Consider the following 14,274-nt stretch of genomic DNA (forward strand, 5'->3'; position numbering starts at 1 on the left):
TGTAGCTAAACATGAGGTTGATTTTTAGAAAAAGAGTGCAATTACCTGACTTAATGTATTAATGAAATAGATCTGACAATTTAACAAGAACCATTTGAACAAAGCATTTCACAAGCTATGGGAGAGAGGTCAGTTTCAGACAAACAGATTCATAAGATATTCATTTCTATGATGCTGAGTTGTTTTCAGCAGCAACTCTTGGTTTTTTGTGTTTCAGGGGTGAGCAAGATCTCACTCAAACCTGCAAAAATGGTAAAAAGAGATTCAGAGACAGACTGTAGGTGAATCATAGGACTGGATCTCTGACTATCACAGACATGCGATTCACAGCCTCTGGAGAATATAAACTACAGATCAACAGCAGCAGCAGTGAAGAGATCTTCAGTGTTTCTGTCACTGGTGAGTATCATTTGTTGTGCAGTAGCTACATTTTCCTAAGCAGTACAAAGTTTTTGTTTTCACTGTGGCCTGTTTGACAAATTCAGTCTTGACTTAATATTAACATGCACTACATTTTTCACAACAAAAATGTGTTTTCAAGACTGAAGTTCTTCTTGACATGAACAACACATAATATTAGTCTTAGGCTGTGTCTGAAATATAGTATGAATATAATCCAGAAGTACTCCAGATGGCGCCATTTATCATTTCACACAATATCACTCAACACTGAAGTAGAAAGGCATAATTGTCAGTCTAAATATCGGTAACAATCAGTATCATTTGTATCTCTTGTAATAATGTCTGACCTTACAGCTTCGGGTCTGTCTCCAGATACTGAAAGAGCAATATATGCCAGTGTTATTGCTATTTATGTTGCTGTTTGTATGGCTGCTATGATTGTGGCTGGAGCAGAACAGAATCACAATAGGCCTATTACATACAACTGATTTAACAAACCATATGTGATTTGATTGTACTAAAAGATGTTTTACTAATAAAAGGATGTGGAGTGAACTTTTATTCAAATTAACCAAAGTAATGTGTGTCTAATTGAGTTTGTGTTTATTGTAAAAACAGACATCAGGATAGGCCTACAGCACAATAATCAGGAGACTATATGTGCACACTATCAGAGATTTAGATATTTTACATTGCATTGCAGACACGCTTCTGAAATGGCATTTAGGTGTCTTTACATATACTGTTAAATGCTGCTCAGAGGTGGCATAAATGGATTTAAGGCATCTTTGCACAGCCGAGTTAAGGCTTATCTGTGCCTGCTCAAAATTTTGTGTAAAGGCACAATGCAGAAAAAAAAAAAAAAAAAAGCCAGACTAAATTATGCCTGCTCTGACCCACCTAAGCCCCTTGTATAACAATGCAGTTCGAATTGCTGTGTATATGCATCTATGCCATCTCGAGCAGCATTAATCAGTCTGTTTTATGACAGCTAATTGCCACTTCAGAAGCGCTTCTGTGCCACCTTATGGCTGAGGTGGGTCAGAACCATAGACTGTAAAAAAATATGGACGTAGTGTCCCTGACGTCACCCGTAGGTTTCTGAAGAGCATTTTTGAAGCCTAAAGTGGGCGGAGCCGGCCGTCGCCATCTTGGCCTTGCGTCACTCCCGGATAACAGAAAATGGGCAAAGAGGCGGGGCGTGAGTGGAGCTGAGGAGCTCAATTAAAAGTTCCTATTTTTGCCCTTCGAAATATTATAATAGTTAAAAGACATGGCTACAATCGAGACTGTGTATCGTGATTCTGTACTATTCTGCAAGTTGAAAATGCATTACGCAGTAACTTAATATTACTCTGAGAGTGTGTGTGTGAGACAGTGATTTATGTGCATATACATGTCAGTCACTTTTTTTTTTATAGTCTATGGTCCGTCAGCGCGGCATCGCTCATCAAGTTCGTAGAGAGCATATTCAGTCCATTTTAAATTCTGATTTTGGCCGCCTCTCAAATAGGTTAAACCATAGATATACTGTATTGCCTATGAAGTTCAAGTAAATGCGCTAGAAAATCCGCACTCATTCAAGGATGTGCATTTAACGTTATTGCATGGACGGAGAAAGCGCCGACGCCTGCACGATTTCATCTGACGGTACATAAGCATATTATAATCTATCTGTTCCGGGAGAGCAGAACGAACGAGCCTTTATTGACGTTTTTAAATCTGAAAACTCCAAAAAGCAACGAAATTGTCAGACATCCATTAGTGCATGTTCACAGAGGAAAACAACTGAAATACAGCGCTGGTTGTTCTCTCGAACGATACTCGACGACAACGACAGAATCCTAAACCGTGGGCGAAGTAATGGGTGTTTTAAATTGTATGAAATAATCCTGAAAAAAAGCACAAAACACTGCAGAGATGGCAAGTTCAGCAGCTAACATTTGCTGAGGTGAAGTGACGGCTAGTAACAGCAGACAAACGGCATTGACATCAGCGGCAATCCACCTGTCACTCAAGTGGCCACACCCTTGCAGAACTTTAAATATTAATCAACTAAACGGAAGAGTTATAAAAAAATTCACCCCCCTCACAGTTGTCATGAAGGGCAAAATTAGCTGTATAGACCAAAGCCACATAGAGACACCAGGCTGTAAACATGTTTTTTTCTGCTGTAAAGTTGGTAATTTTAACATGGGGGAGATACAGATTTGACTCACTTTTGACAACAGCCTCAAGCGGCCAGTCGATGAATTGCAGTTTAACTCACTTCCGTGTTGGTTTCAAGAGAGAGACGGGGAGGTTGCTTGCCGCTTGGTCAGAACAGGCATAATTAAGTCAGGCCTTTATGCGGCATTACATTATCCAGATTATTCCTGGATATTTTGATTATTTTCATAATGCTTCAGACATGGAATAAAAAAAAATGTTGATTTACTGCCATACAGAAGATGATGTGGTGTAATACTTTGTTTGCGGGTGTTCTCAGGGCTTTATTCCAAAGATAACTTTAGGAATATAGCAATAAAACCCTCAGACACGGACAAGTTCTTCTCCTCTTTTCTCTATTTATTCACCCTTTCTCCTCCGCTCTCCTCTCTGTACCCCCATCATAATAAAAGTCCTCGCAATAACATCCACTTTAACAATTTAAATATACTGCTGAATTAACACTGAAATATTCAAATTTAACATCATAATTAATCTTTATAATGTGCTAACCTTTAACTCTTACAGTAGTTTATCAGACTGAAGATACTTATATTTTTGTGTTTAAAGCTGCAGTAGGGAGCTTTTAGAAAACGTTGACTTGGCCTGAAAATTTGAACAAGCACAACTTACAGGCTCTCTGCTGCACTACAGCCCTCCCTCCACAGCTCCTCCTCCCCCACAACAGAGCCTGCCGTCAACGCGCAGGCTAGTAAACTAGCAGGGCCATCGATGGCGGATAAACAGTTATCGCACATTCACTGGTAGAGACGAAACATCAACAATATGCTTTACATTGACTATGGCCTGCCCATACTTTGACTACAAACTTGGTCCTCAAATCATTACGTATTTTGCAATACATGTAGCCTAATGTAACTTCATAACGCTGCACTCTTAAGTTATAAATAGCTAGCAAGATAATATAACGGTCACGTTACAGTATGTAAGTAATTATTCTTGCGATATGTAAGGCTAAATAAGGTTTGCTAGTACATTATTTCAGCAACATGACAAGCCAGTGAATTAGCAGGTTTCAATTGTTGCTTTGCACAGTGCGTGACATTTTATCTGTATGTTATGCGGCTAGAGTTTTGACACTTGAGTCAATGGGCTCCGACGGGCTTGTTTATCGTCATCGGTCTTTTTCCGTTTACCTGTCTTTGCTGTATGAGCAGGTGCCACTCGAGAAATTGGCAGTTTTGGTTGTTTTTCCCTCATTAGCACAGCTGCGGCACACCGGCAATCTTGATTTTGAGCAATGGTACGCGGTGTGCAAGAGAGGGGTGTGATCAGCGCATACACAAGCTTGATTGACACTGCTAAGACATTCCTCCTGTCTCTGATTGGTTGTTTCTGACCGGGAGCGGTGTATTTCTGCAAATGGCAATAGGACCACTGGGAGGAGCCAGAGGAGCTTGATTTTTTCACAAATCATCTGTCTCATATTCTACTGTCAGGACATAATGACATTGTTTCATAATGACATTGTTTTAACAAATATGTAAAAAATACATTTTTACAAAAGTTACCTACTGCAGCTAAATGTTTTCTTACAGAATTTGTATGTGCCCCTTTAAATGCAAATGAGCTGGTGGTCCAAACATCCTGTCAGAGAATGAAAGGTGTGAGGCAGGATCCTGTTGAATTCCAGTAGATACGGTATATTTGATCATCGTTTTTTGGGGATATTTTCATACACAGCATCCTTCTTTGATTTCTGAAAGGAAAAATACATTGAATCAGGAATGTTGCTGATTAAAAAAAATATATATTAGCAGACCAACTTCTCTGTACAAAGCTTAATCTACTAATACTAACCATTTTGTTTTGTTTTGAAAAAAACTACTACTACAGGTCAGATGCTAACATGGAGCAGCAAGAGGAAGTTACATCAATCATAACTTAAATCATCATACTGATTAAGTTCTGCAGGATTGTCATGACAGCTTCTGCTCTGAGAATGACTGTCTTTCACACAAAAGCAACAGCAAAGTCACTGCATGCATCACGTCTACAACCTGCAACCAGTGTCTGCTAAAGCTGCATCAGCTCAGATAATGATGAACCGCAGAGACGTTGCAGCTCGGCAGAGACGCTGCAGCTCGAGGACACACTTCAGCACAAGTGACAGGAACAAATTTATGCTTTATACTACTTTCTTTCCAACTTTCAGGCAGAGATCAGCACCTCAAAAATAGAAATGGGCTGTCTGTCATTTAAAGATGTGTCACAATGCAACTACACAACTTTAGAAGTGATCTAGTTAAGTCAAATGATACACACTGCACACATCCGGCGCAGACACAAACTGCAAGAAGAGCAAGACTGATCATGGTTTAAGACTATCGGTTTTAATTTACTATTGAAGATGATTACTGCAGTCTTAAGGGGATTAAATACAAAAACTTACACTGAGGTGCAAACAGGATTTTTTTTTTAAAGCATCCTTAAAGGTACATTATGTAACTTATGTCACTTTAGGCAGTTAGGCAGGTACTGGGCTACTCTGCAGCTGCTGGCGTCCTGATCAGTCTAAAACAGTCCCATAAACACTCATTATAGGCGTACCGTATGATTCAGCATAAAACAAATGCACAGTTTGGAAAATAGATAATGTACTTGTTCATTATACAAATATTGTGAATTTTGAACAAAAGCGTGTTACATACCTTTGATCTGCTCCCTACTGAAGGTACTAATGAAAGACAGTCGAGGCAATAAACCAGCCACATTTGTTCACTGAACGTCATAAGGCCCTTTCACGCTGAGCGAGATTAAGCGACGCAAAAGTATGCGATGACGCTCTTGAATTGAAACAATAGATCCTATATATATCTATTCACACCAAGCATGAGCAATTGTGGAGCGACAAAGCAAGAGTGAGTTTTTTCAGACTGTCTATTTACACTAAGTTCAGATAGACCCCCTTGTTGGCAGAGGCTAGTAGCAAAAAGCTGCTGCCTTTTTTTTCTTTTTTTTTACCAGTGTGTCTATCCACTTTAGATTGCAGTTCGAAGTTATTACAAGCAATCTATTGATGGTTTAAAGTGGGTTTTTAACAAAAACATAGTAATAATCTCATAAATTGTGATGTGTATTTTGATGCTAATTGTAGCTCTAATGCACCTGTTACCCAACTGTGATTTTATGATGTATTTGGTCAAAATAATTTGTGTTTCTGGTATCAAACTTTATCTTAATTTACTGTTGTATGTCATGCAGTGGATGAGGTTAAAGTCAACTGGAAAAACGTAGGAGAAAATGCATTCTAGGTCAGCGCCACCTATCATGCAGGATTAAATTACGCAAAGATGAACAATCGTTTCGCATTCAGTGTGAAAGCACTGTTTGACGCGATTCACTTTACTGTATATCCTAGTGCTCACCCCTTTGAAGGCCCCCATCCCCTTCCACTACCACTCTACAGATAGCGTTGTCGGGATAATTCCAGTTCGCGTGGCTATGCGGATGCGAAAAAAAATTCTGTATTATAAATTTTAAGGCCAGATAAGTAGTTTGTTGAGGGTTGATTTGTAGAGAAGGACTACACGCTTGCGCACATATTCAAACGAGCATACCTATAGACTGAACTCGTAATACGCATGTGCACACCATCAGCGTTCTCACGGGTTCACGTTCTTAAATTTTGCGTAGAAAGAACTTAAGAGTTTTCTGTCAAAATTTTCATGTTAGTGGCCCCTAAGTTAATAACTAATGATTGTTGCGATGAAAGTGAATCAATCAAAACTTACTTTAGCTGGACAATAATGTTATTCTAGAGAATCTCTGAGAATCTCTGTTACTTTAAACTATCATCAATGTAAAGCCGCTTTGGAACCATCTACATTGTTAAAAGTGCTATATAAATGAAGATGACTTGACTTGACTTGACTTGACTTGACTTGACTCACTGTGAAGAGACCTTTTTGCTGTGCACAAAACTTCAATCAACAAGCTTCAAACAGACTAACTGACTGCAACAACTTCTTGCAACATAGTTATGAATTATCTTACCGGTTTTTGTTTTGTTGGTTTACACAATGCTGATTCAGTTCTGACTTCCTCCTGTCTCTGGACTGCATTAACAGTAATACACATGTTAAAAACAACCATTTATAATTCCATTAATAATATTTCCATCTCAAAAAAGATAAAAATTTGACCTGTTTTTCTACATTTCTTGCAGATGCAGCACATCACAACAATCATCAGAGATCCAGCAGAGAACAACACTATGTACAATAAAGGTAGGCCTTGATCTGTAATGGACAAAATGAGCCATTTGTTTGAGAGAATCTGTCCGTCTGACCTACAACAAACACTACCAAAGATCAGCTTAATTAATCAATGTTAATATCACCACCATCATACCTGCACATGTATGACAGAGTGTGTTGATGTCCAGATGTGTGGTCTGGTTGCTGATGGGATTGTTCAGCACACAGCTGTAGGTGTTTTTATCCTGATATTCCACCTCCAGAGGTAGAGAGAGACTGATGCTGAGATCAGACGCACTGATGCTGGACAATACACTGATTCCTTTGTACCAGGAGAGAGTCGCATCATGCACATTCAACACTGAACACACCAATGAACATGATGAGGATGATGATGATGATGAACAATCTCTGGTAATGTCAAGAATGGGGAGAGGAGCTGGAAAACATGAGAGAATGAGCAAAAATAATGACAAATCTAAACATCAAGTCTTATTTTTAGTGTAGTGTGGTAGCAGTCAGTGAGTGCTTCCATCATCTCAAAATATAAAATGATCAAACATTTAAGTATGTAAAAAAAAAAAAAAAGAAGAATATTCCAGGTTCACTACTTATTTTTATTTCCATTTGGCCACCAGAAAAGCAAAAGTCTGGTTTAAAGTTATAGGTGCTGAATGGGGCCGACTTAAAATACTTGTTTCAATTGCATTTTAACATTATTTTAGTGTGAAAAATCAACTACTAAATTTTCTGTGTGAAGTTATATCCAAAACTTCCTTGTCATGCCAATGTAATGACAAAAAACTGTAAAACGACTGTAAAAATGCTAATTTAAAAAGAGGATTTAATGTAAGTGGTTTTGAGTTTTCTTTTAGATCTTCCAATTAAGGGCCACATTCACATCGTTTATTAGTGCCTTGAAATAAGGGATGGGTCTATTTTTTTTTTTTTTTTTTTCAGTTTGAGCACACGCAACTGGAACGAGCGCAGTGGATAATGGAAATTGGCAAATTGGCAATGTACAGTATCACAGACCAAAACAATAACAAACATACCAGCCATTTCAAAGTAAAATAACTGGCTGTAGAAGTGTTTTTCAGAGAAACGAGTATGTGAACTTAGCATGTTTCCTCAATATATGCAAACATATTATGGTATTTTTATGCTTTAGTAGAGCGAAAAAGTTATATACAGCTCCTTTAAATTATGAAATATAATGATCTCTACTCACCGTGGACAGAAACATTGAATGCTTTTGATGTCAGTTTCAGTCCATTCAACTCTAGATCATAAACTCCAGTATGTTCAGTTGTGATGTTTGTGATGGTCAGAGATCCAGTTTGATCGTCCAGCTTCAGTCTGTCTCTGAATCTCCCATCAAGAACATCATCATATGTGGAGAAGATGCGCTTGTCTTTGTTGATTTTAGCTATGAGAGTGTTTTCCTCTCCAAATGTCCACAGTATGTCGTCGTCTTCGTGTATTTCAGTAACATCAGTCTTTAGAGTAACAGAATCTCCCTCCATCACTGACACTGACTCACCAAACACACCTGGGGAAGATGAAGAGGATCAGATTAAGGCGTCTGATGGTTTACAAAGCCTAAAGGAAGCAATAGTTTGACAAATCACAATTTTTAAATGTCCTGGGAAAAAGAGGCCTGACTGCAAAGCAGATCACACAATATTATCTCAGTTTGAGATAACAGTAAGAGAAAACATAGTAGATTGTTCTGCCATTCTGAAATATTAAGCCATAATAATGTTTTTATAACTTACCAGTCAGACGGCACCAGCACAAAAACAAAACAAACATGTGAAACATTTCCTTCACCTGCTCTGTGTCTGACCTCAAACGACTGCTGAAAACACTCAAGCTGATGTGAATCCTCCCACGACAGAGTGTAACCTTCCTTGTTCACACAACCATAACGCATGTTATATAGCCTAAAGTTACATAAAAAAATGTCTGGCTCTTATTAAGAATTGAACTATATTTTAAAACTGGAACCATTCTTCTTTTTGTCATTTAACATTGATTTTGTAGTTGTCTGATACATATTAAATACCTAAAAGCAGAAGAACATGTGTGAATCTTATTGAATTGCATGGGTAAAAACAGCTTCAAATGCTTTTATGATAAAACTTAATTATCTCTATATATATTATTTTGAATATGGAAAAACAAAACCGAAATGTTACAACGTCAGCCATCTCTCATTGCAAGGTTTATTGAGGTGTGAATATTGCAGCTCATCTGAGTCAAACTGAAACCTGCTGCGGTTTGATTTATCAGAATCCTGGTTTGATCTTTTCTGTTGAACAAACTGCTTTGTGTGATGGGTGATCATTGTCAAGTCATCTTCATTTATATAGCGCTTTTAACAATGTAGATTGTTTCAAAGCAGCTTTACAGAGATAAACATATAATTTAAGGTAACAGAGATTGTTTGGCTTTATAGCGGTTCTTTAATAAAGTTATTTTACAGCTAAAGTTAGTTTTGATTGATTCGCTTCCATCGCAACGATAATTTGTTATTAAAGTGATAGTTCACTTTGAAATTAAATTTTGGTATGTTTTAGCTTACCTCAAGGGCATCTAAGATGTAGGTGTCTTTTTTTCCGCAGTAGTTTCAATTTTGATATTTTTAGGTCAAACCGTTCTTGTCCGTCAGTCAGATAATGCAGGTCTATGGTCACTATCTCAAAGAGCATGCACTGAGAAGTCCAAATTAAACAATTCTCCATCGTAAGTACACATTGATGGCTTAAGACATAAAACGAGCGGTTTGTGGGAGAAAACGAACAGTATTTATATCGTTTTTACCTCTTGTACACAACCACGTCCAAGTGATCTGATGCAGACTGGTGCATATATATATACACTAGATGTCACCTTGGCTACGGCAGTTCATTGGAACGAATGACAACATGTAGAATGCAACAGGACGTCTCTGAATGGTTAGTTGATGAATTTATGTTGCTGATGTGGAGTTAACTATCTTCAATTAGCATATTCTGTCATGATAATCTATAAATCGCTCGTATATGAACTGTTGTGAGATGCACACAGAGTGACTTTTTATTGCATGTGAAAAGATGGATGCTAAAGTTTGAGCTGACTCACAAATGTACTCTTATACAACAACTTTTCCTCTTCTCAACACAGACTGTGTGTTCAGGGGGAGGGGTTTATGTAAATTTTTGGGTTAGTGATGTCACTAACCCTGGAGGAATGTGGTGTAGTCTCTACCAGTCGTTTGTTGTAGTCCTTTTCTTTAAAAGCAAATATCTCCCTTTGCTTTGAACTTTGAGTGTTGTAACTTTGCAGATGTTGTTTGTGCTCAAACAGCAACATTACACACTAACTAAAGTTAGAAAAGTGAAATCATACTCAACCACCCCTTTAATTTATTGCGGTGCACATGCAGGAACTATTAATTGTATCAATAACAGTGCATACTGTAGATTTGAAAATCCTGCTTCCCCCGTTATTGTTGAATCACGGAAGCTACACCAGTTATTTTTGCCAAGAGATTTATTTATTTATGTGTCATGTGTCAGACAGAGAGTAACAGGCATATAAGAATAAGGCCACATGAGAGGAGGTCTTCATTCCAGATTTCTCTGTTCCCCCTTTCTCTATCTTCTCACCCCATCATGCTAGCTGTAAATGGTTTCTCTATGTTTCTCCTCCCTCTCACGCCCTCATGCCTGTATGTTTCTCTGAGGTGTTACAGTAAGATTGAGCTTAAATACACAACTGAGCGACTTTCGACTTCCTTGTAAGGTAGCAAAACATGTTGCTTATGTTTAAAAATGGAATGTATACATAATTCTTACACATGGTACAATCCACTATCCCTCTGTGTATACATTAATACATTAGTGGTATACAAATGGTACATTTTCATCAGTTGAAACATTACTTTCCTTGCAAAGAGCATACCAACTGTACACATTTGAAGTATCATCATCATTGGAACATCTCTGCTAACTGAACATTGCATTTTACACATACCTTTAAGCAAAATATGTAACTCATCCCAGATCACTCATCCACACACATGTACAACATTCTCTGACTTGACAAAATACATTATGAAATTATTATGAAAATGAATAAAGAAAAATAATACAAAAAATAACACTAAACAGTAAATTTGTAGTCTCCACATACGTTAGCCTAGCACTATGCACTGTGTCATAATTTGTTTAGTTATTAATTTATCTGATGTATTCGCTGTGAAACTATTATGAACTGACAAATGATTAAAATAATGTACAAATATATTTGTCTAGTTATTAATTTATCTGATGTATTCACTGTGAAACCATTAGGAACGGATAAATGATTAAAATAAAGTAAAAATATTTTTATAGAAAACAATTATTCTTATTTATGTGGGTTTTGAGACTCCCTGAGTCATTTATTCTTTATAGTTACTGCTCAATTATGGATTATTTGTTTTGCTTGTTTAGTGTTGTTTTATATTTGTCGTTGTTTTTGTTTGTCTAAAATTGTTAACATTGTTGTTCTTGTCACCTGCTCCTTATACCCTATTTGTTATATGCCTACTACTTATTTGTGAGTTATTGATTTAATTAAAGGATTAAAAGTCATTCATCTCAACATCAGGAGCCTTGATCTAAAATTGATCTTCTCAGGCAATGGGCTGCTTTACATAAGCCGAATATAATCACTATTTCTGAATCATGGCTTCATAATAGAATCACTAATGATGAGGTGGGAATTGATAATTATGTTTTATATAGAGCTGATAGGACATCAAGAGGAGGGGGTGTTGCTACTTATGTTGATACAAATCTGGTCTCTGAGTGTGTCTCTCCTAATGTTGAGCCTACTAACTTTGAGTGTCTTTTTACTAATATCATTTTTCATGAAAACAAGCAACTTACTATTGGAAATATTTATAGACCTCCCTCTGCTCCCACTGATTTTTTAAATGGTATCTTGGCTACTATTAATTCTCTTGACAGACATAATGAACTGATCATATTAGGTGATTTTAATAACTGGTTGGATCGGTCTTCTTCAGGTGATAGAAATATTTTAGGCAGTGTAAGCCTTACTCAGTTAATTTAAGAACCCATGAGAGTTGACGGCCATTCTTCTACCTTGCTTGATTGGATCCTTGTCTCCAATCCGGATAGGATTATTAAATCGGGTGTTTTATCAGATTGCTTTAGTGACCATTCTATAATATACTGTGTAACCAGGTTTAATAATGAGAAACCCTATTTAGCTGTCTAACCCAGTCACGAAAGGGTTAACTTTAATTTTGTATCTTTGATGGACTTGTAATTGAGCCAATGGGTGAATTCTATGAGGCACTGAGCTAACCAATCAGCTGCCAGCTAGGCTCCGTTACAGTTTACGCCTTTAGTTTTGCGTCACTGCACGTTCTTTTGGCGCTTGCACTTGAGCATAGGAGGCTGCATTATCTGCTTGGTAAGATGAGAAAACAATATGGAGTGAATTAAACAAGTTCTGTAATCATTATTGCTTATACTGACTATACCTTGTTGTAATATAGAGTGTAGACCAATCTGATGTGAACAATTATCGTCCGATTTCTATGATTTGTGCAGTTGCTACAATATTTGAGAAATTAATTTTTAATCAACAAACTGAGTACATTAATAATTATAACATTTTATCTCCACATCAATCTGGCTTTAGATCCAATTTTTCTACTTCAACTGCTCTCTTAAAATTTACAAATGATGTTTTCTCGGGTTTTGATAATGGTCATTTCACTGGAGCTGCTTTCATTGATCTCTCAAAGGCCTTTGATATGGTTGACCATTACCTTCTACTGGATAAGCTTTACTCTATTGGTTTGAATAAACATGCTGTGCTTTGGTTAAACTCTATTTGCATAATAGACGTCAATGTGTTGTTTACCAAGGATTCCAGTCAGATTATTTAATTGTTGATATAGGTATTCCTCAAGGCTCTACTTTAGGCCCCTTACTTTTTTCAATCTTTATCAATGATCTGGCACAAGTTTGTTCTCATTGTGAATTAGAGCTTTATGCTGATGACACTGTCATCTATACCTGACATATCTAGACACAGCATGACAAAAACAAACTTACACCACATGAAGTGCCATCCATTTGTTAACTGTGTGGAGCTGTGTTGGCTGTCCACCTGGAAACATTGAAGCCTTGTTTTCTGATGAAGGCCCTGAAAAGGCAAGACAAAGGTAAAATTATGTCAACATATTTACACATATTTTAGTTTTGTAATTAAAAGGGAACAACTTGCATATATGAACACAACAATTACCTTGTGGACTCCAAACACTGTTTGACTTTGAATGAACCATTGCCCAGGGGATCCAACCCAAGGCTCCTTTGTTCAGCCGGAAAGATTGCCTGTAGATTATTATATTACAATATATTATTGTATAGTATCATTATAGTCATGTTTTACAGCTATTGGTAATATTGTAGCTCTCAACAAATGTCAGCAATGCACAGAGCAAGGTACTTGGTCTTACCGCCAATATCCAGTGACCAGGCTCATGGACGGCTCCCAAAATGACACTGTACTTTATTGGATCACACTGAAACAGATAATAATTATTTACAAAATCAGTTAATACAATCTATTAAATTACAATACACTTAAAAAGGCCCTACAAAAAACATTGTCCTGTGCATACCTTCAGTTTTTTCCCTCCCATGTGTGTCATTTCAACCGAATCAATGTGAAAAGCCTTTTTGTCTCTTATTTGGTTATTTATTTTTACTGTGTGGGCTATGTATGCATTGTTGGCTTGTGAGACAGATAAATGAGTAAGAGTATGTAGCACTACCTTGGATAAATTATATACAATCCAAGTAGAAAAGTCAGTCATTCAATTAAGCTCACCTCACTTTCAAGCTCTCCATTGGGGGCTGTCCTCACAATGTCCCAGTAAAAAAGTTTGAAGGACCTCATTCAAGAGCAGGACATGTGATTTTGTGCCTCCCCAGGCATCCCTTATGCCTATGTATGAGGTAAAAATAGTAATTGAACAGAATTCGGTGACCTTTAAAATAGCCTTATCAGATTTGGTGACCCTATACTGTATGTCTGTTCCTGTTCATGTCAGCCCAAAAAGATTTCTACTATAAGAAGCTGAGGAGTTCAGACATCATCAGACTGAATTTGGAGGATTTCACCTTCATGGGTGAAATAGAGGACAGAATTCGGTGACCTTTAAAACAGTTTTGTTACAGCCATTTTGAGTGAAATTATTGTAATCATCCTGTGCATTAATCTAATAATTTACCAAAAAAAAAAAAAAAAATCTTGTTAGTACATGTAACCGAATGAATGAATGAATAAGATGAGTGGGAATGATTGACATTAGTGAGCACCTATCAGCAGGGAATTCTGCCTATTTAAAGGCTGATTTATACTTCTGCGT

General features: G+C 37.2%; 1 protein-coding gene across 1 annotated transcript; it reads right to left on the reverse strand.

Moving 5' to 3' along the window:
- Window positions 1-2,761: 2,761 nt before the first annotated feature.
- On the reverse strand, window positions 2,762-13,554 carry LOC311085920 (T-cell surface antigen CD2-like; the record flags this gene model as incomplete). Its single annotated transcript, XM_084118538.1, has 9 exons — window positions 2,762-4,330; window positions 6,628-6,689; window positions 6,777-6,872; window positions 6,985-7,269; window positions 8,062-8,382; window positions 12,953-13,043; window positions 13,146-13,211; window positions 13,360-13,425; window positions 13,525-13,554. 9 exons carry the CDS (start codon window positions 13,552-13,554, stop codon window positions 4,283-4,285), a joined length of 1,065 nt encoding a protein of 354 aa, XP_083974664.1. The 3' UTR covers window positions 2,762-4,282.
- Between the last annotated feature and the right edge of the window lie 720 nt (window positions 13,555-14,274).

Source organism: Abramis brama, assembly GCF_963993115.1.
Source record: "Abramis brama genome assembly, chromosome: 6".
Taxonomy (NCBI): Eukaryota; Metazoa; Chordata; class Actinopteri; order Cypriniformes; family Leuciscidae; genus Abramis; species Abramis brama.